This window comes from Chiloscyllium punctatum, chromosome 41 (assembly GCF_047496795.1).
Source record: "Chiloscyllium punctatum isolate Juve2018m chromosome 41, sChiPun1.3, whole genome shotgun sequence".
NCBI lineage: Eukaryota > Metazoa > Chordata > Chondrichthyes > Orectolobiformes > Hemiscylliidae > Chiloscyllium > Chiloscyllium punctatum.
Window position 1 is genome coordinate 27,479,028 of NC_092779.1, and position 23,825 is coordinate 27,502,852.

The 23,825-nt window shown below is 39.2% G+C and overlaps 2 protein-coding genes across 6 annotated transcripts in view; one reads left to right on the forward strand and one right to left on the reverse strand.

Annotated features, from left to right (window-relative positions):
- Window positions 1-504: 504 nt before the first annotated feature.
- On the reverse strand, window positions 505-19,933 carry eaf1 (ELL associated factor 1). Its single transcript, XM_072560626.1, has 6 exons — window positions 19,748-19,933; window positions 16,266-16,360; window positions 11,172-11,308; window positions 9,778-9,944; window positions 4,810-5,094; window positions 505-2,540 (listed from the first exon to the last, which is right to left on the reverse strand). The coding sequence occupies exons 1-6, from the start codon at window positions 19,848-19,850 to the stop codon at window positions 2,494-2,496; spliced, it is 834 nt and encodes a 277-aa protein (XP_072416727.1). The 5' UTR covers window positions 19,851-19,933; the 3' UTR covers window positions 505-2,493.
- The window catches only part of mettl6 (methyltransferase 6, methylcytidine), a 31,517-nt gene continuing 26,796 nt past the window's right edge, over window positions 19,105-23,825 (forward strand). The window contains exon 1 of one of the 5 annotated variants that reach the window (XM_072560617.1): window positions 19,105-19,224. In XM_072560617.1, coding sequence (XP_072416718.1) covers window positions 19,198-19,224 — 27 coding nt within the window. In that variant the 5' untranslated portion in view covers window positions 19,105-19,197. Of the gene's footprint in view, window positions 19,225-19,317; window positions 19,426-19,964; window positions 20,127-20,149; window positions 23,823-23,825 lie in introns of those variants that run through there. The other 4 variants (XM_072560624.1, XM_072560622.1, XM_072560618.1 and 1 more) reach the window with 4 other exon arrangements.

Genomic DNA, 23,825 nt, shown 5'->3' on the forward strand with positions numbered 1-23,825 from the left:
TAAGTACACGAATAGGAAAGGTTTGGGAGAATATTGGCCAAATGCAAGCAAGTGGGATTAGTTTAGTTTGGGAACATTGTTGGCGTGGACTAATTGGACCGAAGGGTCTGTTTTCATACTGCATGATTCTAGTAAAAGATTAACATTTTTTAAATCTGCAAAGTATAAAAGTAACTCTAAATGTTTTAAATATTTTGTAAGGACAGCTTATGCTTACCTACAGCCCAATCAGGACACATAATTAAAACAGTAAACCTATTCAATCTTTAGTTTTCAAACCGACACAGATACTTACTCCATTTTAGTGTAACCCTCATTGTGTTGGGTAAAACTAAGAAATAAACACAATAAATATGGATAAGCAATGCTTATTAGCCTACTTGGTCTCATCCTGAGATAATACTTTAAATACTAATCCTCCCTAAGTGGTGAAATTAACATGCATTTGTCACTGGCACTAGTTAGACATTTAAATTTTAATGAACAAAAGACATCATGGCTGAATAAAGATAAATTTGTGAATCCATTTATGGCTATTGCAAAAATGACATAAGATTACATTGCTCAATAACTTTAGATTTGCTAGTCTCTTCAATAAAGTTATCCATGGTACAGTTCCTGTAATCACTGGAACAATATTATGACATTTAGGAAGATAGAGAAACACTTGTTATCAAAATCTTACTGATAAAAGGGGATAGACTTAATTTCTCTAGAAAAAGGAAGTCTGCAGAGTCCAAAAGACACAGTGCAAGTGTGACTAAATTCTCCCCTTGAAGGGCAATACAAATGTAGAATAAGTTCAAAGAAAAATGGCTAGGAAAAAGTCACCAAAAATGGGTTCAAGACACAATCTGATGTGGAAAGAGAAAAAAAAGACCATGTGAAAGACAGGGAAAGACAAAAGTGAATGGAGAACAACAGAACAAGCCTGATCCTAACCTTTCAATGGTATGAGGATATAAGGGTGTTCCCTCCAATTAGTCATTTCATTTTGAAATTTAGTATTTAGTAAAGCATAATGCACCTTGCAACATTTCACACCAACCCCCAGTTATGCTATTCCATTCACGGCTTTTTGATTTGGCACACTAAAGCTTTCAGTATCTGAATTACAGTCTAACACGATGATAAAAACATTAACTATGAACTTCTTAAATAAATAAGATATTACTGTATGCTCTCACTACTTCCACGTTGAAAGGACAATCACTCAGGTTTGGAAAAAAATTACCATTTTATAGCAATGCATGGGCACTTTTTTTGACCCAGCTGAAAATCTAGAGAGTGATATTCATGGACAAGTCATATTCTGCAGATGATGGTCTTATGATGCATTGCTAGGAGGAAGTGGTGCAAAAACAGTAAGATAAATCACCGAAAGCAACCCCCCCCACCCAATAGCATCCAATGACTGATTACTCAGTGTTACTTGTGGAGATCCGGGAGTAGATCACTCAACCATTCATTAGGATTAGGAATAATTGACTGCGATTGTGAACAACGAGAAGACAAAATCAGACGCAAACAGTAATGTTCTCTATTTTATGCACACAAAATTAAAAATATTCAAGTGAGTGAAACTCAAAAACAAAATATTATGGATGTAGATTACAGAATTTTTCATTGAACTGCTTAAACAGTAAGAAATGTCCATTTTATATGGAAACACAAACATTGCAAGATAGCCACAATTAAAATAGTTTTTCATTTTCCATTAAATGAGAAGACATTAATGCTGTTCCAGATGGATTTCATTCACATTGTTGTTTTATGCTTAGATCACCGTGCCTAAAAGGCTTTTTTGGAAATTAAAACCCAGTCCAGCACCCTTTACACAATTGTTTTTTTTAAAAATGCGCAATTCTGCTACTAATTAAGAATGTCTTTGTTGAAATTATATTCCTTACTAAAGACTTCAGTATTAAAGTTCAAATTAGAATCCATTAAAGATTCATATCAATAACCAATATAAACTACCAGCTAAATATCAGTCACTTCACAAACACCTTGGTATTTGCAGGACTCTCCCAGAGAATTGTTTAGTTTCTGCAATGTGTGATATGTGTGTGTTGTGATACATACATAAACTTTTATGATTCATAGCAATATGCAAGGTAAACAATGCCTTTATACATAATCGAAATGTTTATACTCAGCTGTCTGTTCAATTCTGAATATGTAAGCTTGACATACATTCCATTTAAAATATTTTTGATCAATAAGTTTTCAGAAAAAAATTGGAATACCTGACAAAATATATAAATAAACTGAAATATTCTAGTTTAACTTAAAAACACCCAGTTAAACATATATTTAAAGTTAAAAGCACTCCACTAATTACCCAATACTCACATCTGATATTAAAACTGCAGAAAGGGCACATGTTTTTACAGAAAATAACTAATCTAGCTAATGGTTGAACAAATTTCTACAGCAATGTCATCTCCATGGTAGGTCATCGTGGAGGTAGTGGTCCATTTTCTTAGAACTTCAATCATCACTGTCGCTTCCAGATTCACTCAATTGCAAGTCATTTCCTAAAAATAAAAGTCCATGTTACATGCAGTAAACAACATTTACTTAGCCGTTCACATTATTTTTACTCAACAGCCAATCCTCTTTTATAAAGAAATATTATAAGATGGCTGGGGCCACCTGTCTGAGAGGTGCAGTCAAAAACTGCACTTTCATAGCCAGGCTTCATTAGGAATCTGCCCAACTGAACAGAAAGATTTGGTCCTCCAAAGACCTGAAGGTCAAAGATCAGCTGTCAATTTGCTAGAAAAGGCCCCTGGAAAGATTTTGCAAAAAGAAGTGGAGCCTGTAGCAGTAGAAGCTCAAGTCTTCCATGTGGCGTTCACCAGAGTACTCAAATTATAAACTATTCCATAATTAGAATAAAGAACTTAAACCACGGAATATTCCTTATCCTTTACATTTTATGGACAACACTATCCAAGAATTATAAGGAAATTTATGAACCAATCCATGCTGCAAGTGTTCTTTGGAATGTTACAAGAAAGGCCTCTCAATAAGTTGTATGCAGCTGCTTTTCAATCTACAAGTTTCAGGAGGTTGATCAAAAATAAAATTCTAGTACATAATGCCCTCTTGTCCACCCCAGCTTATTGCTGACAGGGAGCAATATCCTTTGCAAACTATTTTTAGTGACAAAGGATGAAACAGTGGGAAAACAATTCAGCATAACCAATAAGACTGAGGAGTCCAGAGCTTATCATGAGCATCATAACCTGCTCCAAGAGAGCTCATATGCACTTTCACACAGACTGAGACCATGTTGTCCTTATGACCACAGACTAGCAACAGCATTCATGCCTCTCTCACCCTTATGGAGATGGATGAAGAGGTGGTAGAACCCCCTACATCAAATATGACAATACAGCAATATTGAGTAAAATGCTAAACCAAACTAGATATTGACTGCAAGTAAGATACACATGCTCAAAAGCCATTCTAGAATTTGTAGCATACAAAAACGGAATACTGAGAAGAATTAGAATCCCTACAGTGTGGAAACAGGCCTTTCAGCCCAACAAGTCCACACCGACCCTCCGAACAGTAACCCATCCGGACCCCTTCCCCTACCCTATATTTACCTCTGACTAATACACCCAGCCTACACATCCCTGAACACTATGGGCAATTTAGCAAGACCTTAACTGCACATCTTTGGATTGTGGCAGGAAATCCAAGCAGACACGGGGAGAATGTGCAAATGCCACACAGACAGTCACCCAAGGTTGGAATTGAACCCAGACCCCTGGTGCTATGTGGTAGCTGTGCTAACCACTTAGCCACTGTGCCTTCCTAAAAGTGAAGTTTAATAGAATGCAAATCCATGGAAATAAGATAGTTGCCATTTAATGGCTAGATTCTGAAGTCAGCATTTAAGGCTTGAGAGAATATTGTAAATCGTTTTTTTGATGTCAAGATTGCTTTTTTTCTCATTCTCCAAATTTTCTCATCAATGCCACACCAATGAGTAGAAATTCCACCCATAGGTTGGACAAATAGACCAGTAGAAGAGTGACCTTAAAACTGGAATCCATGCATGACATTTTCACTGTTATTATTAAAACTGGATTTTATTGTAACTGCTACTGAAAATCAAAATAACTAAATAACTGCAGTAGAACGTGCCTGGGACTAAGCTGGTTGGCATCTTATACTATATCTGGGCATCTTCCAACATCTTGGACTATTGGTTGCAAACTTTTTAGAAGAACTAATAAAACCCTTTTACATAAGTTTGACATTTTTGAGTAGTTATGGCAAGTTCTGCATAGGTTTCAAAACATTTGGGTGTTACGTATTATTTTATGATTATTCTGGATATCTTCACAACATGCAACATCATCAATTTTCCAGCCAGTGTACCAGAATTCATGGGAGACTAATTTTTACAACCTAGGTGGGGAATTAATGAGAACACCTGATGTAAGACATGAGAATTTGATACAAGTTTGTTTTCATTCTCAAATATTTGCAAACAGAAAATACATTTTTGCTTTTCGATTTGAAGTGGAGATATCTACAGCCTTTTGGGATATTCTTGAAACTATGTAATCACAGCAGACATAGTGTAATACTCTGCAAAAACCAGCAGGTTTGAGCATCCTTGCCAGAAAAAAAATGCTCATATTATCAGCAGCTGCTTTTCGCTAGCTTAATATTGAATTATTCAGTGAAATGCAACTAATTACAAACATCTATTGCAGGGAAGAAACAAACATATCTTGTACAACAGCAAGAAATTAAGAATGCAGTTAAGCATTGCATACTTACTAAGTGTGCTCATAAGTTGATTGCTTCCTGGTCTGCTGGTGCCATTTGTAGCAGCATTTCTATTACTGTACTGCTGGTATGGCTGTGGTGGTTGCTGCTGGGGCTGGGTTTGGGATTGGGAGGGAGGTTGCTGTTGCGGTTGCATCTGTGGTGGTGTAGAGGAGGGGTGAGCTTCATTTTCCACATCACTGCTGGAACTGTCGTCACTGCCAGAGGAACTTCCTGAATCTGAAGAACTACTGCTGCTGCTCATCTGTTCAATAATATCAACTTCTGCTCTCAATTCTGGAAGGATGGGGGAGAAAGCTATTAACATAGAATATAAGCTTTAAATTCACTGGCTTTCTTTGTAGAAATGTAGCTTATCCTTTTTTTTAATACTTGTGACTTACTTCTGCAAACATTTTTCCTCAATGAAAATGATAGAATCCAATAAAAGAAAATAAAGGCAACAATGTTGAACTGTAGTAATGACGAAGTTCTTTGGAAAATCTGTCTGTCTTCCCTATGAATGCCTCACACCACATAACACCATACTGCTAAAATCTATGATCATCATATACTTCTGATCACCTGAGTAAATAGAACGAGACCTACATTTTCAAGAAGAAAAAAAATGCTGTGGTAGAGCTATCAGTGAGAGGGAAAAAAATGAACTACATTTGTGAAAATGAGATTCAAACATACACACATTTTCTTTACCTTCTCTTTGCGAATAAAGAGATTCAATATTTCTATTACCACAAAAACACGTGCAGATCACAGATGAACTGAACTACATTTTTGTAGATGACATAAAGCAAAATAGTGGAAGTATAATGATGGCATGTGCAAATTAAGAGAAATAGTATAAGTAAAAAAAGTTGAAAAATATGTCGCTGGAAAAGCACAGGTCAGGTAGCATCCAAGGAGCAGGAGAATCGATGTTTCGGGCATAAGCCCTTCTTCAGGAATGAGGAAGGTGTGCCAAGCAGGCTAAGATAAAAGGTAGGGAGGGGGGACTTGCGGGAGGGGCGTTGGGAATGCGATAGGTGGAAGGAGGTTAAGGTGAGGGTGAGAGGCCGGAGAAGGGGTGGGGACGGAGAGGTTGGGAAGAAGATTGCAAGTCAAGAAGGCGGTGCTGAGTCCGAGGGTTGGGACTGAGGTAAGGTGGGGGGGGGGGGGGGGGGGGGGGAGAGAGAGGAAATGAGGAAGCTGGAGAAATCTGCATTCATCCCTTGTGGTTGGAGGGTTCCTAGACGGAAGATGAGGCGCTCTTCCTCCAGGCGTTGTGTTGCCATGGTCTGGCAATGGAGGAGGCCAAGGACCTGCATGTCCTTGGCAGAGTGGGAGGGGGAGTTCAAGTGTTCAGCCACGGGGCGGTTGGGTTGGTTGGTGTGGGTGTCCCAGAGGTGTTCTCTGAAACGTTCCGCAAATATACGGCCTGTCTCCCCAATGTAGAGGAGGCCACATCGGGTGCAGCGAATGCAGTAAATGATGTGTGTGGAGGTGCAGGTGAATTTGTGGCGGATATGGAAGGATCCCTTGGGGCCTTGGAGGGAAGTGAGGGGGGAGGTGTGGGCGCAAGTTTTGTATTTCTTGCGGTTGCAGGGGAAGGTGCTGGGAGTGGAGGTTGGGTTGGTGGGGGTGTGGACCTGACGAGGGAGCCGTGGAGGGAGTGGTCTTTCCGGAACGCTGATAGGGGAGGGGAGGGAAATATATCCTTGGTAGTGGGGTCATTCCATATCCGTCATATCTTAGTCTGCTTGGCACACCTTCCTCATTCCTGAAGAAGGGCTTATGCCCGAAACATCAACTCTCCTGTTCCTTGGATGCTGCCTGACCTGCTGTGCTTTTCCAGCAACACATTTTTCAGCTCTGATCTCCAGCATCTGCAGTCCTCACTTTTTCCAAGTAAAAAAAGTTTCATTGCACAAAAATGGTCAGATATCAAATTCAATATCCCATGAGTATATCATTGAACTTAAAAAGGTTACATTGTACTGCAAACAAGATAATATCACGTTGATATAAAAGGTAGTAGAAATATGGAACTATTCCTCCCAATAAAAAAAAGTCTATTGAGGGCATTCAAAAAATGTAAAACACTTCTTTTATTGTAAGGTTTTTATTTATTAAAAATATTAAGTGATGTTGAAGCAAGTTTGGTAAAAAAAGTTCAGATGCGGATTAGCCACAATGTTATAACATTGTGTATATATACTACAAAAACGTATAGTATGAGGAACAGTGAGAAAAGTAAAAAGAAGTTGGCTAATATTTGCTTTCTCATCTAGAGATCTAAATGGTATTTTCCTGCTAGGTGGTGGTCGAGTCAAAGTTTACAGATCAGAATGAAGCTTCTCATGCCTGTACTTGCTCCTTTGAATGGGCGATCCAGAAATCACCATCTGGCCAATTCTCCCTTTGAAGAGCCAAGTATCTACCTCAGCTTTGAATGGTTACTGCCATATCTCAAAAAAAAGAATAGTCTCTGCCTCAGCTACTTTCTATAGGGACACAAGGCAAGCTCTCAGAATTCTCACTTCATTCAATGATAATTTTACATCAATGAGCATTCAATTAGAGGAAATAGTCAAAACTCTTCATAATGCAAGAAACCTACTAAAAACTATTTTTCTTCATCTCTGTTCTAGTAGAAGCTGTCCAAGTATTTCCCCATCACTTTAACTTCTCGTTCTTGGTTTCATCCTGGTAGATCTATGCAGTTTGCCTCTTTGGCAAGAATGTCTTTATATATTAAGGATCAAAATAGTACAGTGTCCAACTGTAGCTTAACTAGTGTGCTGTAACTATTTGTCATGCCCCAATTCATAAAACTCAAAGTATTACTAGTCTTTTCAATCACCATTTTCTTGTATTTGTATTTCAAAGAAACTATTGAAAGATGTTGCAAGATATGTTTTTATGAACACATTTCTCTACTATAACTTGTGTCAGCCAAATGCCAGCCTAACAACCTATGCAAGAACTCTTTCAGTCTTCTACAACTACCTTCCCACCAAACTCTTTATTTGTTTTAACCTATGAGACACATTATTTTTAATGCTTCTGGTATCAAATGCATTCCTACTAACCCTCACTTTCTGTTTATTCTTAGTCAATCAATTTTCTGTCAATGCTGCTACAACACCTTTCATAGCAATTTTGAAACAAGTCACATACAAAATACCTTATCTAATGCCATCTAAAATTTCTTCAGTACAGTTATGACATGCCACCAATCCAAGATGGTCATTTTTTTTTCAATACATACCTATGAATGACTTAAGCTGTGGTTTCTGTCAAAATCTACAAAATGCCCAGAAATAAGAATGTAAGTACATCAAAATTAGAACAGGAGTAGGCCATTTGGCCTTCAAGCCTGCTCCACCATTCAATAAGATCATGGCTGATCTGTCCCAAGCCTCAATTCCTCTTTTGTGCCAGCTTATTATAGTCCTCCATTCCCCAGTACAGAGGAACTTGGATTACCTGAATATCAATTATCCGAATTTCAGATTATCCAAAGAAAATCTCAAGGTCCCGAGAGAAACATTACATCAAAGAGGTGTTTCAACACTGATTGTGTCTTTTGTTTACAATGATTAAAAACGAACCTGGCTTACTGAAATGGTGCACAGAACAATCTCGGACATCGATGGGAGCTCAGGCACTGTCTCCAAATGACTGCTCTTTCTCTGTGTCCCAACACCTTCTCTGGAGTTCTACACAGGGGTGTACCCTGAACCCCCCCTTCCCCAAATAATCTCTCCAATATTGTCCTGTACAGGGCAAAGATGAAATTTGTCAAAAAGTTGTGTGTGTGTGTGTGTAGATTTACCCCCATGCCCACCCAAAGGCAGCAGCAGACTTACTGTTGGCATCCAGTCTAGCTGCCCTGGGGGGGGGCGCAGAGTTGGGGGGGTGACGGGGGTTGGCGTCGAGGGGGCTCGCATGCGGTGTACTGCTGCCAAGTCTCCTGAAGGGATGCGGACTTAGCAAGTGCTCACTGTGTTAATCCCATTGAACGCTTTGGGGGGGTGGGGGCAGCAGGAGACTTCAGCTATGCTGCAGGTCCCTTACACACAAGTGTGTGTCTGCTCAGAAACAAACCCTGATACAGAGAGAGGGAGCAAGGCAGGCAGAGCGAGGAAAAAGGAAATTTCAGAAAAATCCGAACCCAAGAGTAGAGGCGTTGAATCAATTAACTGAATAATTAATTATCCAAACGAAATAGTGTCCGCCCCTCTTGTTCAGATAATCGAGGTTCCTCTGTATTTCAAAAATCTAACTATCTTCTCTTTAAATACCTTCAGTGATTTAACCTCCATAACTCTCGAATTCCAAAACCTTCTGGAGAAGAAATTTTATCACCTTATGCAGTTCAATACTCCCCCACTACAAGAAATATCTTTGCAATATCTATTCTTCCACACTATTCCTCTAAGCTGTGTAAAGTTTCTGTTTACACAGTGAGCATGCCAGCACACTGACTTTTAATTCTGGTTGCCATAGCCACGCAATCACCTACAAGGTTTACTCAGTAGAAAAAAAAGGACACAGCCTGTCAAGGCCTCTCAGAATGACGCACGTTTTAAACCAGATGGGTCTTTTTCTTTTGTAAGTGACAATCGAAAATGGTTATCATTAGACTTTTAATTCCAGGTTTTGTACTGTTTTCAAATTCCACCATCTGGGATTCAAATCCAGGTCCCCAGACCATTAGCTGGGTCTCTGGATGACTAGCACTGAAACAATATCACTATTGTTAACTATGAAAATACTGTAAACAACTGCAGGAGAACAAACAAATAATTAGGCAAGGCATACAGATAAATTATAGAGCAATTTATAGTTTTGGAGAAGGAGGAGGACTTAAAATAAACACCAGGTAGTAAGAAGTTGTTGGGATTTGATTCATCAAGTGGCTTTTCCTGCTCTTAAAAGTTTCATGTGCCCAGTTACACAGATCTTTCATTGGTATACCTCTTTTTATGTCATCAAGTTGTGGTTCAGGCGACGGGTTGTCCTTTGTTGGAGACGCTTTAGGGCCCGGACATGGCTTGCTTGGTGCTCTAAACTGAGAGGAAGGCTGAGATCTTCGCACTGCTTGTGATTCCAATTGAGCCTGGATTTTACTGCTCCCTTCAGCTCTGAAACAATTATTGGCAATTGGGTCATTGAGGGAGGATTAGACATGCATCATTTGATAGCAATAAGAAATTATATAACATTATCAAAACAGCTTTAAAATTATTCTATAAAAGTCAAGGACAACAAAATCGTGATAATGAAAAATGTCCTCCCTTCTTATGTGTCATGCTTCATCTTTTGAAGAGACCAACCCTGGATGGGACAGTTTCACAGTAGCCATGTTTATCTCTGAGCCTAAGCACTTAAGTGCCAGGAAAGCAAGTAGTTCCTAAGCCTCAATACAAATACTGCTTGTGTCCTCACCCAATATTCATAATTATATTTTTCAAGAATAACGAGTAGTGTTCATTAATAAAACAAGTACCTCATTGTGAAAACCCTGCCTCCCACGAGCACTCATAAGAATGTTTTCTGCCATAATTTCTGTAAAATTCCTCAGGATAGAGCCATATTTTAAAAGTTTAGAATAAAAACACTAGTAGTATACAAGACAGAACTTTAACCTGACAAGATTTAAGGATTTGTACAAATATTGAAGGATGTAACATTGTGAAGACTCAATATGCTACAAATCGTTTCAAGCTCTTGAGAATTATACATTCATAACGCAAGCCATTGCAGGTGTTTATATGTAGAAATCTTGAAAATGAATTATTTCAAAGACACTAAATCTATAGTTTTGAAGAAGTGATCATTGCTCAATTGTTTCAACAAGTACTTAAGAACAAAAGGGTAATGTTAGGAGAACATGAAAAATTTTAAGGGTTTGGAATTGAGGAGAGAAAGAAAAATGATTTTTGAGAGCAGGCACAGGTACAAATTGTTCAATGGCCTATATCTATGCAATAAAATTCAATGATTAAATATTAATGTACTACTATTAATATATTTAGATAATAACATTTTATACAAAGTAAATCAGAAAAAATGACTAACAAGCCAATGCATGATTTGGAGGTGCCAGTGTTGGACTGGGATGTACAAAGTTAAAAATCACACAACATTAGGTTATAGTCCAACAGGTTTAATTGGAAGCACACTAGCTTTCGGAGCGATCACCTGATGAAGGAGCCTCACTCCGAGCGCTAGTGTGCTTCCAATTAAACCTGTTGGACTATTACCTGGTGTTGTGTGATTTTTAAGCCAATGCATAGTATTGTCCGAAATGCTATACAACAGTCACAAAAATAATTATTTAAATACTTTTAAAATATATGTATTCTCACCTGGTTTTCTTCACCTGTATACTGCTACTGAGTTTTTCAAGCACAAACTCCCCAGTATCATGGTTAATAATAAGTACACAATCCTTCTGATATGGCCTTTTATTACCTTTGAAGACAGTCATTGGTGGAGTAGACCCCTAGTGACCAAGAAACCTGATATTACTATTGCTTTGCCTTATTTTGTCTTGTACCAGAGTTCAAATTAACAAAATAATACCACTGCAATCATCAACTATTGTATCATATTTTAGCAAAACTCTTGCATTTACTGAGAGAGTAATTATACATCATTCATGGAAAGGTAAAGGCATATTCAAATACAAACATTGTGCATTAAAATTTGATTTAAGCAAGTCTGTTCCTGAAATTATCAAGGTTTTTTGAGTAGTATTGAATTATCTAATAATCTAAATCAAGTAATGCCTGAAACAAAGTGAGTTTTGAGAAGATTTGTAGTTCAGGTTGAGGTTCTGGAAGTAAGTTTGCTTGTTAAGCTGGAAGGTTTGTTTTGATTGTGAAAAACGAACCTTCCAGCTCAATGAGCAAACTTACACCCAGAGACTGTTAGAAAGTTAGAATTTAATGCAAAAAAAATTCTTTATTCCCTAATTGAAAAGAACAGTATACTGCACTGATTCTCAAAATTCCTGTCTCTTCAGTACTTAAATGTAGTGAAATGAAATATTTGTGTATTGGGATGGCTGACAAGCCTTATTAAAGTTAAGTAACAACATGAAAAGAAGAATTAAGCACTTCAAATCAAGTAGGCTTACCCACAATGACATTAATGACGCTAATTACCAAGATTTACAGTAAATAACAGAACATATGAAACAGACTAGAATTATTTTCTTCACAAGATTTCACTGATCATACATTATGTAAGTTGTTAATGTTCAAAAATCACTTTCACTAAATATTCAGCATGCTGATTCACAATGAGACCACAGATCCCCATTTGTTAAATTCTCAATTTCAGTTTCAACTCTCAGTTTGTCAGTTACTAAGTGGAGGCTATGCATTTCCCCACATCAGGTGATAGATCTGATACTTTCCAATTGAACATTCATGCCATAATTTTAGTAGTTCTCTAATTTGCTCCTTGAAATTGAGATTACCAAACTGTCTGATCACATCCCATCTTTTAGACAGCTAACAAGAATTACACTAAATCCAAACTTTAGCTAGATAAGGAGGAAGTGAGGACTGCATATGCTGGAGATCAGAGTCAAGAGTGTGGTGCTGGAAAAGTACAGGAGGTCAGGCAACATCCAAGGAGCAGGAGAATCCACATTTCGGGCATAGATCCTTCATCAGGAATATTTCGTTACATAACACAGCCAATAAATTAAATATTTAGAATAAAACTTCTTAGAGTTTCTGAGGCCACAGAAACAGAGAATTGGAGCAATAGTAGGCCATTCAGCCCTATGAGCTTACTTTATCATTCAATACAATCATAGTTATCTTCCAAATAAGTGCCACATTGCTATTTCCCCCTCCCCTCCCCAATTTCCTTTGACTTCTTTAGCCCAAAGAATTACAGCTAACTCCTCCATGAAAATATTCAATGTTTTGGCCTCAACTGCTTTTTGTGGCAGAGAATTCTGCAGGCTCACCACCTTGGTGAAAAAATTCTTCATCTTAGTCGTAAATTGTCTACCCCCATATCCTTCAAGCATAACCCTGATTCCAGACTCCCCTGTCACCAGGAATTTCCTGCATTTACCTTGTCTGGTCATGTTAAAATTTTATAGATGTCTATGAGAAAGCCCCCTTCTCCGAGCTTCTAAACTCCAGTGGATATAGTCTTAACCGATTCAATTTCTGTTCATATGTCAGTCTTGCCAACCCAGGAATCAATCTGATTAACTTTCACTGTACTCCCTCAACATCCTTTCTCAAATAAGGAGACAAATATTGCAGACAGTAATGTAATTTGTTGATGTAATCAAATCTTCTCGCTATGGAGGCCACATGCCATTTGACCACTTCACCATCTTCTACTCCTGCATCCTGACTTTCAGCAACTGGTGTACAAGGACACCCAAGTCTCATTGCACCTCCCAATCTATTACCATTCAGATACGGCCACCTTCTTGACTTTGCTTCTAAAGTGAATAACCTCTCACTTATCCACATTATACCAAGTATTTATCCATGCACTCAACTTGTTCAAACTGAGCATCTCTGCATCCTTTTCACTCATACTTCCTTCAAAGTCAGGCTAGTGAAGAAGGCTTTTGGTATGCTTGCCTTTATTGGTCAGTGCAGTGAATTTCAAATCTAATGTTGATCTTACTTTGTGCACCTCCTGTGCAGAGATAACTTGCATGCTTCAATCTGCCTAAACATCCTACGATGTATGTCCTTGTTTGCCATGATCTGCTTGTATTGCCCGTGGCATCAAGAACAGACAGCAGAATGAGATAAATGGAGGACTAATCAAAGTCTGTTGAACTTTTAAGTATTCCTTTATTTTCCCAGTTTAAACTACAAAAGACTTTTAATGATAACTGGAGTGATAGAGATGTGCAACACAAAAATAGATCCCTCGATCCAATTCATCCATGCCGACCAAATATCCTAAACTAATCTACTCCCATTTGCCAGCATTTAGCCCATATACCTCTAAACGCTTCCTATTCATATCCCCATCCAAATGCCTTTTAAATGTTATAATTGTACCAGCCTCCACCATTCCTCTGGGAGCGCATTCCTGAATGCTTTCCAGTTTTACAACATCCTTCCGATAGCAGGGAGAGCAGAATTTGCACACAATATCCCAAAAGTGGCTGAACAGTGTCCTGTACAGCTGCAACATGACCTCCTAACTCCTATACTCAATGCTCTGATTAATAACAGAAAGTATACAAAATGCGTTCTTCATTATCCTATCTATCTGCGACTCCCCTTTCAAGGAACTCTATCTCTTTGATCAGCAACACTCCCCAGAACCTTACCATTAAGTGCATTAGTCCTGTCCTGATTTGCTTTTCTGAAATACAACACCTCACATTTATCTAAACTAAACTCCATCTGTTACTCCTCGGACCATTGGCGCATCTGATCAAGATCCTGTTGTACTCTGAGGTAAACTCCTTTACTGTCCAATTTTGGTGTCATTTGCAAACTTACTAACTATATTCCCTATGTTCATATCCAAATCATTTATATAAATTATGAAAGGCAGTGGACCCAGGACAGATCCTTGTGGCACATCACTCGTTACAGGCCTCCAGTGTGAAAGGAAACCATCCACCACCACCCTTTGTCTTCTACTTTCGAGCCAGTTCTGTACCCAAATGGGTAGTTCTTTCTGCATTCCATGTGATCTAAACTTATAACCAATCTACCATGAGGAACCTTGTCGAACACCTTACTGAAGTTCAAATGAATCTTATTATGTTAATTCTTTATTTTTTGATAATTCCATGCAGTAATGCTTAACTTTTTAACTGTCATTTCTCTTACTATTTTGTACCTAAATTTTGTTGTACTTAGGTTCCTTGGTGCCTAAGATGGCACCATGTATGCTGACAGAATACATTTTTCACAATATTCCTGTACTTCTACACCTGAGTACATGTGACAAAAAATCTAAATCTTAAAAATAAACTTTTCACTGTACTTAGGTACATGTGACAACAATAAGTCAAAGCAAATCAATATAGTAGTTGGGAGGTCATGTTGTGGCTGTACAGAACATTGGTTAGGCCACTTTTGGAATACTGCATTCAATTCTGCTTTCCCTGCTACAGTAAAGATGTTGTGAAACTTGAAAGGATTCAGAAAAGATTTACAAGAATGTTGCCAGGGTTGGAGGTTTTGAGCTGAATATGCTGGGGCTATTTTCCCTGGAGCATTGGAGACTGAGAGATGATCCAATAGAGGTTAATAAAATCATGAAGGGCATGGATATGGGAAATAGACAAGGTCTTTCTCCCAAGTTAGGAGAGTCCAAGACTAGAGGGCATAGGTTTAAGGTGACAGGGGAAAGATTTAAAAGGGACAACTTTTTCACGCAGAGGATATTGTGCATATGGATTGAGCTACCAGACGAAGTGGTGGAGGCTGGTACAATTACAACATTTAAAAGGCATGTGGATGGGTATATGAATAGGAAAGATTTACAGAGATATGAGCCAAATGCTGGTAAATGGGACTAGATTAATTTAGGATCTCTGGTTGGTATGGATGTGTTGGACTGAAGGATCTGTTTCCATGCTGTATATCTCTTTGACTAGTCACTCTTTGCCACTCAAAGTGATCTGTTTATTTTTGCATTTATACTGATTGTTTAAACATAGAAAAACATTCTAACATGTTTCACAGGAGAAATCAGAAGTGGTGACAAAAAAATCCATTACTTTGACTAAATTTTAAAGAAGATTTTTAAAGGAGGAAATGAAACAAAGTAGGGAGGCATTAATCCTTATGTAGTAACATACTTTATTCACGTTTCTCAACTATTCTTTTGCTGCATGGCATCCATCCCGGCTTCAGAAACAACTCAAGATATTTTATGACAATCGTTTGGAACACAAGTTTGTCCCAAACAACCTGTCCAAAAGTGACCTTATGGAGGAAGCCGCATTACAATTTCAAGGAGTATAGGGATTCTACTGAACTAACAAGCCAAAGTAAGGATTTAGTACATTTGCACATTCATTTTTATTTTGCAATTTGAAAAAAATCAAAGACCAAGAAAGGTTTGACATAGTAGTATTAAAAAACGATCAAATTAAAATATGTTCTGAAGAAGGGTCACTGGGTCTGAAACGTTGACTCTGCTTTTTCTCCAGATGCTGCTAGACCTGCTAAGTTTCTCCAGGACTTTTTAAATATAAATGTTGGCTTGGACACCTTACTTGACAATATTCTTTTTGAAGCTAAACATACCGAAGCTGAACTTTTTGATAGTCTGTTAATATTGGTATAGTCAAAAAGGAGTAGGATGGGTGAGATGCTGGAGAAATCAACAGTGACCTGTGTTCTGATAAATATATTTGATTTACAAAACCTATATGAGATGAAAACAATTTCAATTGGTCAAGAATATAAATAGCATTTATGAAAAAACTGAAAACTTACTGGGATGTGTGGTAAAGTTATGGTGACTTGGTCACCTTTTCCAACCTGTAGCTCACCCTCACAAGAGGTGTCAATGGATGCTGGTTTAAAATCATCTGAAGGAAAAAGATGCATAAATCAGATACCAAAAAAAATAATTTTTAATCGACCAAATATGGTTACACATAGCTAATAAATCACCTCATTTGCTTTGTGGATGTTTGCTTTTTATATTGTGCCGCTACTCCTTTTCAGCTAACTTATATAAAACATTTTGTTGAACCATTTTAACTGTATTTTAGTTTTAACTCCTATAGAAAACATTATACATTGTGCATAAGAATGCAAGTAGTATGAAATTTCAGAACTCATATTCTTGAATAACAGCCTTATATTAAATGATTGAGACATTTTAAGTATCTATCAATTAGTGAAAAACTTCAGTTCTTCAAAGTGAGTTAAGAATATGGTGTTTCATTGGGATAACTTTGTTTTTAAGTACAATGTAGCCAGTTGTGAAAACACTTCTGGCAAAGGGACTCTATTACTAATGCACAATTATGTTCACATGAGTCATAGAGCTGTACAGCAATGGAAACAGACCTTTCGGTCCAACTCGACCATGCCAACCAGGTATCCTGAATTAATCTAATCCCATTTGCCAGCATTTGGCCCATATCCCTCTAAACCCTTCCTATGGCATGTACCCATCCAGATGTCCAGTGTTGTAATTTCAACAGCCTCCACAGGGATTTGCAGAACAAAGCAGACTTGTGGTGAACTAAAGTACAATAGTTAGATGAAATGAAGGGAGAGTTGGAGTACAAGGGAAATAAGTTTTGGTGAGCTCTCCATCAATTATGTTCACATACATTTGTACTCTTCCTACTTTTAGGTGTACAAAGATGGGCAATCAGCATCTGAGTGATTTGACTATGATAATGCCACAAACACATAGCCCTGTTGTTGCCCAGCATCTTGTATACAACATTTGTCTATCAATAGCAAACAGCATTCCTAATTGATTTAGGACGAAGAGGGTCCATAACATCTTTGGAGTTACGGTCCAACAAGGAGCCCATGAGTCTGCGTAGGTAAGGAATATAGAAAATAGAGAAGAAAAAAAACTGGGCATTCCAAAATAATTCCAGTGCTCAAACAAATCAAGCACGCACTATGATTTGTTGTAATTAAGATGGAAAACTCTCTCGATCAGTCTGAAATAGAAACAGTCTCAGATACTCCCTGCAAGTTAGATAATGAGAAATGCCTATAGTACAGTAGAAGAATTACTGCTATGTTCACATATTCTTGGACAGATATTTAGCATACTACAAACACAGATCAGGAGTACACCATTCAGCCTCGAGTTTACTCTGCCATTGAAACAGATGATTTATTTCATGTCTATTTACTCAATTATATTCTCTATCTCAGGGTTCTCTGATCCAACAAAAATCTATTGATCTCTATCTAAAATTTATAATTTGTACTTTGCAAGGAAAACTTTCAGATTTCCACAATTTCTTTCATGAAAAGACTTCTAGATTCTACTCCAAATTCCTCAGCAGTAATTTTAAGCGTGTAAACCCATACTCTGGGTTTGCTCTAAGAAACAAAAGCTTCTCAGTAACTACCCTATCAACTCCCTAATTCATTTTAAACACATCAATCAGATCAATATGTCGGCCTTGGCTCAGTAATCACTTGCGGACGATTGTTGGTTCAAGCCAACAGAGCACAAACCTAGACTGACAGTTCATTGCAGTATTTTTAAAAGTACTTTCTATTTTATATTTCTACTTTTGTATAAATATATTCTTATATTTATTTGTCAGCTGGGGACTTGCAACTGCATGCATTCTCAGGTAAATGACAGAAAGCAGATGGTGATGGTCAAAGGCTGTTTTTAAGATTGGAAGCCTGTGTCCAGTGGAGTACCACAGGGTCTAGTGCTGGACCGTGCTATTTGTTGTGGACATTAATGATCCAGACACGAATCAGTAAATTCACAGATGATATAAAAATTGGTGGTGTGGTAAATCTTGAGAAGCCTGAGACTACAGGATGATATAGTCAAACTGGTCTGGCAAATTTAATCCTGAAAAATTAGGTGATACGTTTTGGAAGAACTAACAAGGCAAGCAGATACATGTCAAATGGTAGGACCAAAGGATGCAGAGGAATCAAGGGACCATGGTGTGCATGTGGATAGATTCTTGAAGACAGGTGGGTATGCTGGTTATGAAGGTACATGGGTTATTTGCCTTTATTAGTCAACACACTGAACACAAGTCCATGTAGGTTATTTTGTAGCTGTAAATAACATTAGTTAGGACACAGCTGGAATACTTTGTGCAGTTCTGATACAATATTTAATGGGAGGGATGTGACCTGTATTAGGAGATTTATATTTCAGAACAGACTCTACACCGAGGAGATACAGTTGGATTGGAGCGAATCCAACGAGAGACTCGATACGGTAGAGTTGTTTTGCTTACAGCAGAGGGGGGTGAGAGGGCCCTGATTGAGGTGTACAAACTTAATTTTGATAGATATATAGGTAGGTAGAAAGAAACCTTTCCCCCTACAGGGGTTAATAACCAGGGAGCACAATTCTAACATAAGGAACAAGAAGTTTAGAGCGAATCTGAGCAACAATTTTATCACCCAAAAGGTTGTCGGTATCTCGAACTCTCTGTGAGAACCCTATACACTAAAGGACTATTTAGACGAACACTTGAAAGGTAATAGCATATAAGATACGGGCTGGAAAATGGAATTAGAACAGATGCTTTATGACCGGCATGACATGATGGGTGGAAGGGTCTTTTCCGTGCTGTACAAACTCTATCCCCAGTATTATCATGAAGAACAAGGAGAAGCCACAATATTTAATCCCTCAATAGGGGAGTCACAAAAAAAGTAGCAATTGAAAAGCAGAATACTGCGGATGCTGGAAATTAATACATCGCCGGTGGTGAGATATTGCTTTGTGTGTTTGTTTACGGGATTTCTAACACTGCAAGGCGCTTGGGGGGGGGGAACCCCAAGGCCTGGGAGACGCTATCGCAATGCAAGTCTACACTTGGGTGGCCCATCAATCACGTCAAACGTTAAACCCAGGGCATCTTTAATCCCCGCTCGTTTATAGTTGCCCTGTCTGGGGCGGGGGTGGGAGGTAGTGTTTTTGCTTCGGAGGGCTTCGCGTAAGCTCGATTTCTGCGGTCAATCCCGGGGCGACAGCAGGCCTCGGAAGCCGTGGTCGGCAGCCAGGAGTTCTCAGAGGCGCCGAGTAAACACAGGGGCGGGGGGCGGAGAGGGGCCCGTTTCCCTTCACTCTCGGTACCAGAACACACTCACTCTCGCTCCCTTTCGCTTATGTTCTCCCCGCCCATGTCACCGCCAGAGGTTGCAATTCGGGCCTGGGCCCGGGCTCCCAAGGCCCGCCTCTCCGGCCTACCTTCCCCGTTCACCCTGCCCCCCCCCCGGACCTCACTCACAGCGGATGGTGTGGAACGAGCTCTTGGGCCGTTTCTCGAAGCTCTCGCCCAGTTTCAGCACGTGCTCTTCCTTGCCCAGCGCCGGCTGCGCGGTACCATTCATCGCCGAACGCTTCAACCCACCCCTCCCCCCCCGCGCGAAGCGGCCGGCCTTGCGGTCTCTTTCCTTTCGGATGTTTGGAAAACCAAACAAAAAACGCGACCGACCGAACCGCGCGCGACGGCCGTTAAATTCAAACAGCGAAAGGTACCGAGCTCGCGAGCAGCGCCCGCGCGCACTGATTGTAGTGCGGGTGAAGACTGGGAGCGCGCACCCCGGAGACCAGGTCTCCCCGCTGTTGGTCGCTAGGGGACGGAGGGGGCTCTATTTGCCTGTTCGGTAAGGAACACAGTATTCGGGCTCGGAGACTGACGTTTGTACTTTGTTTTATGTCCCGGCCTCCTGCTCCGACTCGAATCAGACCCGCTCACGTCGCGCCTGGCAATCAACTTATATTTCAATAGCGTTTTTTTTGGGGGGGGGGTCAAAAGAAACGAACTTGAAGTGGCTCAAGGCCTACCCCCAGTGTGCTCGGTTTGATAATTAGCAACCTCTGAGATACACTGACTACTCATAACCGCCTCTTTGAGATTCGGGGAGAGGAGCGAAAATCCGTGGAGCTATGTTTTAAAACACAACATGTCGGAAATACTGAGCAGTTCTAGCAGCATGTGTGGAATGGGAGCCAGAATAATTGTTGCAAGGCTGTATTTTTAAGGAATGGTTCTGCCAGCCCTTCAGAGTTTTCTAAATTTCAAATTTCCAGCATCTGCAATATTTTAGTTTTGTTTAGAGTAATGATTATGGAAGAGTATAATTGTCCTGGAATAATGGTGGTGTAAAGCACAAATGAGGGGGAAAAATTATGAAGGGTCACTGGACTAAAAATATTAACTCTTGATTTCTCTCCACACAGGCTGCCAGATCTGAGTTTTTCCAGCAATTTCTGTTTTTGTTTCTGATTTTCAGCAGCTGCAGTTCTTTTGGTTTTTGGAAGAATTTTTTTGATCAGTTTCCAGCCCGACAAAAAAAAAGTATTGTAAGATCTGGTTCTTGGAATATAGTTGGTCAAGTAGCTCAGATGTCAGTAAGGGACCATTAAACAGAAGAGTGATTGTAGCAGTGTGAAGTTTGGGTTATCCATGGAAAAGGAAAAGGAATGATCTAGAATAAAAATACTCAATAAGAAGAGGACTAGTTTCTTTTAGGGTACCTTTTGATCTGTCCAGTTAAACTGGATTCAAAGATAAGTAGGTGAAATTATAGTGGACTGTCTGTAAAAATGATATTGCTCAGTTGCATTTCCACAAAGAACCAGGTTGAATATAGAAAGCTCAGAGGGATAGGCAAAGATGCAATGATTCTAGCAGAAAGCACAAAATACAATTTTAAAAAAAACTTCTGCATGAATGTAATAGTAAAAGGGCGGGAAGAGGATAGGTGGGACCAATCTTAGTGAAGGCAGAAGACTTGCCTGAGGTACTAAATTAGAACTTTGCCTCTGTCTTTACCATGTGAAAAGATACTGCTGATGTCATATGAAAGAGGAGATAATTGATACACCAGATGAGTAATAGTTGACAAAGAGATATTAGAAAGGCTGGCTATTCTTAAAGTTATTAAATCACCAGAATTGCAAGGACTGCACAAGAGAAGGGTGTTAATTGCAGAGGTAATGGTCAGAATCTTCCCCATAGATACATTTGTGGTGCCAGAGGACTGTAAATATTGCAGACTTGCTCAGTCAAAATGTGAGGATAACCCCAGTAACTAAAAGCTAATCTAACCTCTCTGGTAGGGAAACTTTTAGAAATAATAATCTGGAACAAAATTGCCTGTCATTTGGATGAGGATGCATTAATTAAGGAACAGTTTAAGGCAAATTATGTTCAGCAAATTTGATTAAGTTTTTGGTGAGGCAAGAGGGTTGAGGAATGAGGTTCATACATGGTTGATAATGTGCCACACAGTAGACTTATCAGAAAAATTTGCAGTCTATGCAATAAAAGATACAATTGCAGTTTTGATTCAGAGCTCGATGGTCCTTCTCAAAGGCCTTGAGTTGGCATCTATATGTAGTCCAAGTTTTACCCATATAGAAGAGTCAGAAGGTAGACTGCCTGATACATGAGGATCTTAGTATCAGTACGGATGTCACGATCGTTGAAGGCAGCACTCACAGACTGGATGTGAAGTTGCATCTCCACATTGATGTCAGCCTTAGATGAGAGGTAGCTCCCCAAGTTGGGAAGTATTCCATATTTAGGAGAATTTTTAAGTTGATCTTAATGGAGAGATGAATGAGAACTTGACCTGGGACAGGCAGGTCAAGGAATTGAGTCTTGTTGAGGCATACTGAAGTTCCACAAATGAGGTAATTGCCATTTCTTTTTTCTTGGATTTCAACTAGTTGAATTTGAAACATTTTCTGTCCATCCTGTAAACAATGTCTAGACTGCTGGGAAGCTTGCTCTAGACAAGATGAATAATGGTAGTGAAGAAGATGGAGAAAAAGGTGGACGTGATGACACATCTTTGCTTGAACCCTGATTTGACCTCATATTCTGTCATATTATCACTGATGAGGACCATCGCTGACATTTGTCATGGAGGACGTTGAGAATTTCACTGGACTTTGATAGGATCTTCTATAGCACTTCCTGACTGACTGAGTCAAAACCCTTGATCAGGTTGATGAAGGCCATGTAGAGTGGTTGTTGTTCCTGGCAAGATCCTTGAGAAGTATCATGAATATTGTTTGAGGCAGATTCTCCATCACCTGGGAGGACAGGCATATTAACATTCAACATCCTTGAAGCAGCTATTAGCTCCAGCATCCAGGCTATGATAATCTGAAATCAAATCTGTTGTGTTGGTGATGTGCTTAGGATGCAGCTACCAAAATAAATCTTCTTCACTTAAAAATATGGATAGGGTATAAGCAGGGAAAGAGTTAAGTTTTGAGTTTTGTGAAACAAGAGGTTCAGCTGAACTTGACTCAGATCAGACCAGAACTTTCAGTTAACAATGGGGTGCTGGAGGCAAAGTTAATGGGTTAACAAGGTGGAAAAGCAGTCATGTAGAGCCATTTAACAATTTGGAAGCATTCAGTATGCAAGGTCAGCTAACAAGGGGAAAAAATATTCATTGTGTAATAGCAGATGGTTTAATCTTTACTATTGACACTCGCTGGTTGTAATGGTCACCCAATCAATATGTATGTCGCCTTATCTGGATGCTCCTTCCTGTAAAATGACTATATGATTCATTAAGAAACTGCTATTACAGAGAGAACCAAGAACTTGTGTCCCTGTGCACATGGATGATTGTTCTCTCTCCCTCCAGGGCCCGAAATAAAGATGAAGGAGGTAAAACTATACTGTATCTCTTGAGTGTTTTGCTTCGACTGAGGGGAGAAACGGGGAAACTCGAAGACATTTGAACGAGAAGAAGGCAAGAAAAGTTTTCAAAGACTCCTGTAGGATTTCCTCGAGATGCAACAAAGATGTCAACACATGGGAGACCCTTGTTCAGAAGAAAACAAATTGAAGGAAGCTCCTACATGAAGTGAACACCCAATGGCAAGAGGAAATATAAAAAAGGAGCTAGAGAAAGGAATACCAAAGACCTCAAGGCTGAGGACCAATTCCACCTCCTCAAAACACCTGCCATATGTGCAGTAGGAAATGCAGCTCAAGGATCAGGCTCATCAGCCATGCAAGGACGTACAGAATTCATGAACAGTAACACAGAATTTCCTAGATGGACAATCATACTCTTGAGTGAGTGATTGCCAACAATGACGACCACAAATGGGAAGACATGTGTCTTAATGCATTTTGAAAGAAAGGATAAGGAAAGACATTTATTTTACAAAAGAGATACAAATCTAATGGAGTGCAGAACCAGAGAGGCTGGGACCTTTTTATGTGAATAAATAATAATGGGTTGTATGGATCATTGCGAAACCGATTATTTGAGAAAACAGGTCATTAGTTTTTAATAAGTAAAGACATACAACACAAAAGCAAGAAGGTG

Bases quoted from the DNA above. Each gene is read 5' to 3' on its own strand.
- eaf1 (XM_072560626.1), bottom strand. From the start codon at position 19,850: ATGAATGGTACCGCGCAGCCGGCGCTGGGCAAGGAAGAGCACGTGCTG. The intron at 16,361-19,747 runs GTGAGTGAGGTC...TTTTTCCTTCAG, and splicing joins CTCGTTCCACACCATCCGCT to ATGATTTTAAACCAGCATCC. The intron at 11,309-16,265 runs GTAAGTTTTCAG...CTTGGTCACTAG, and splicing joins TAACTTTACCACACATCCCA to GGGTCTACTCCACCAATGAC.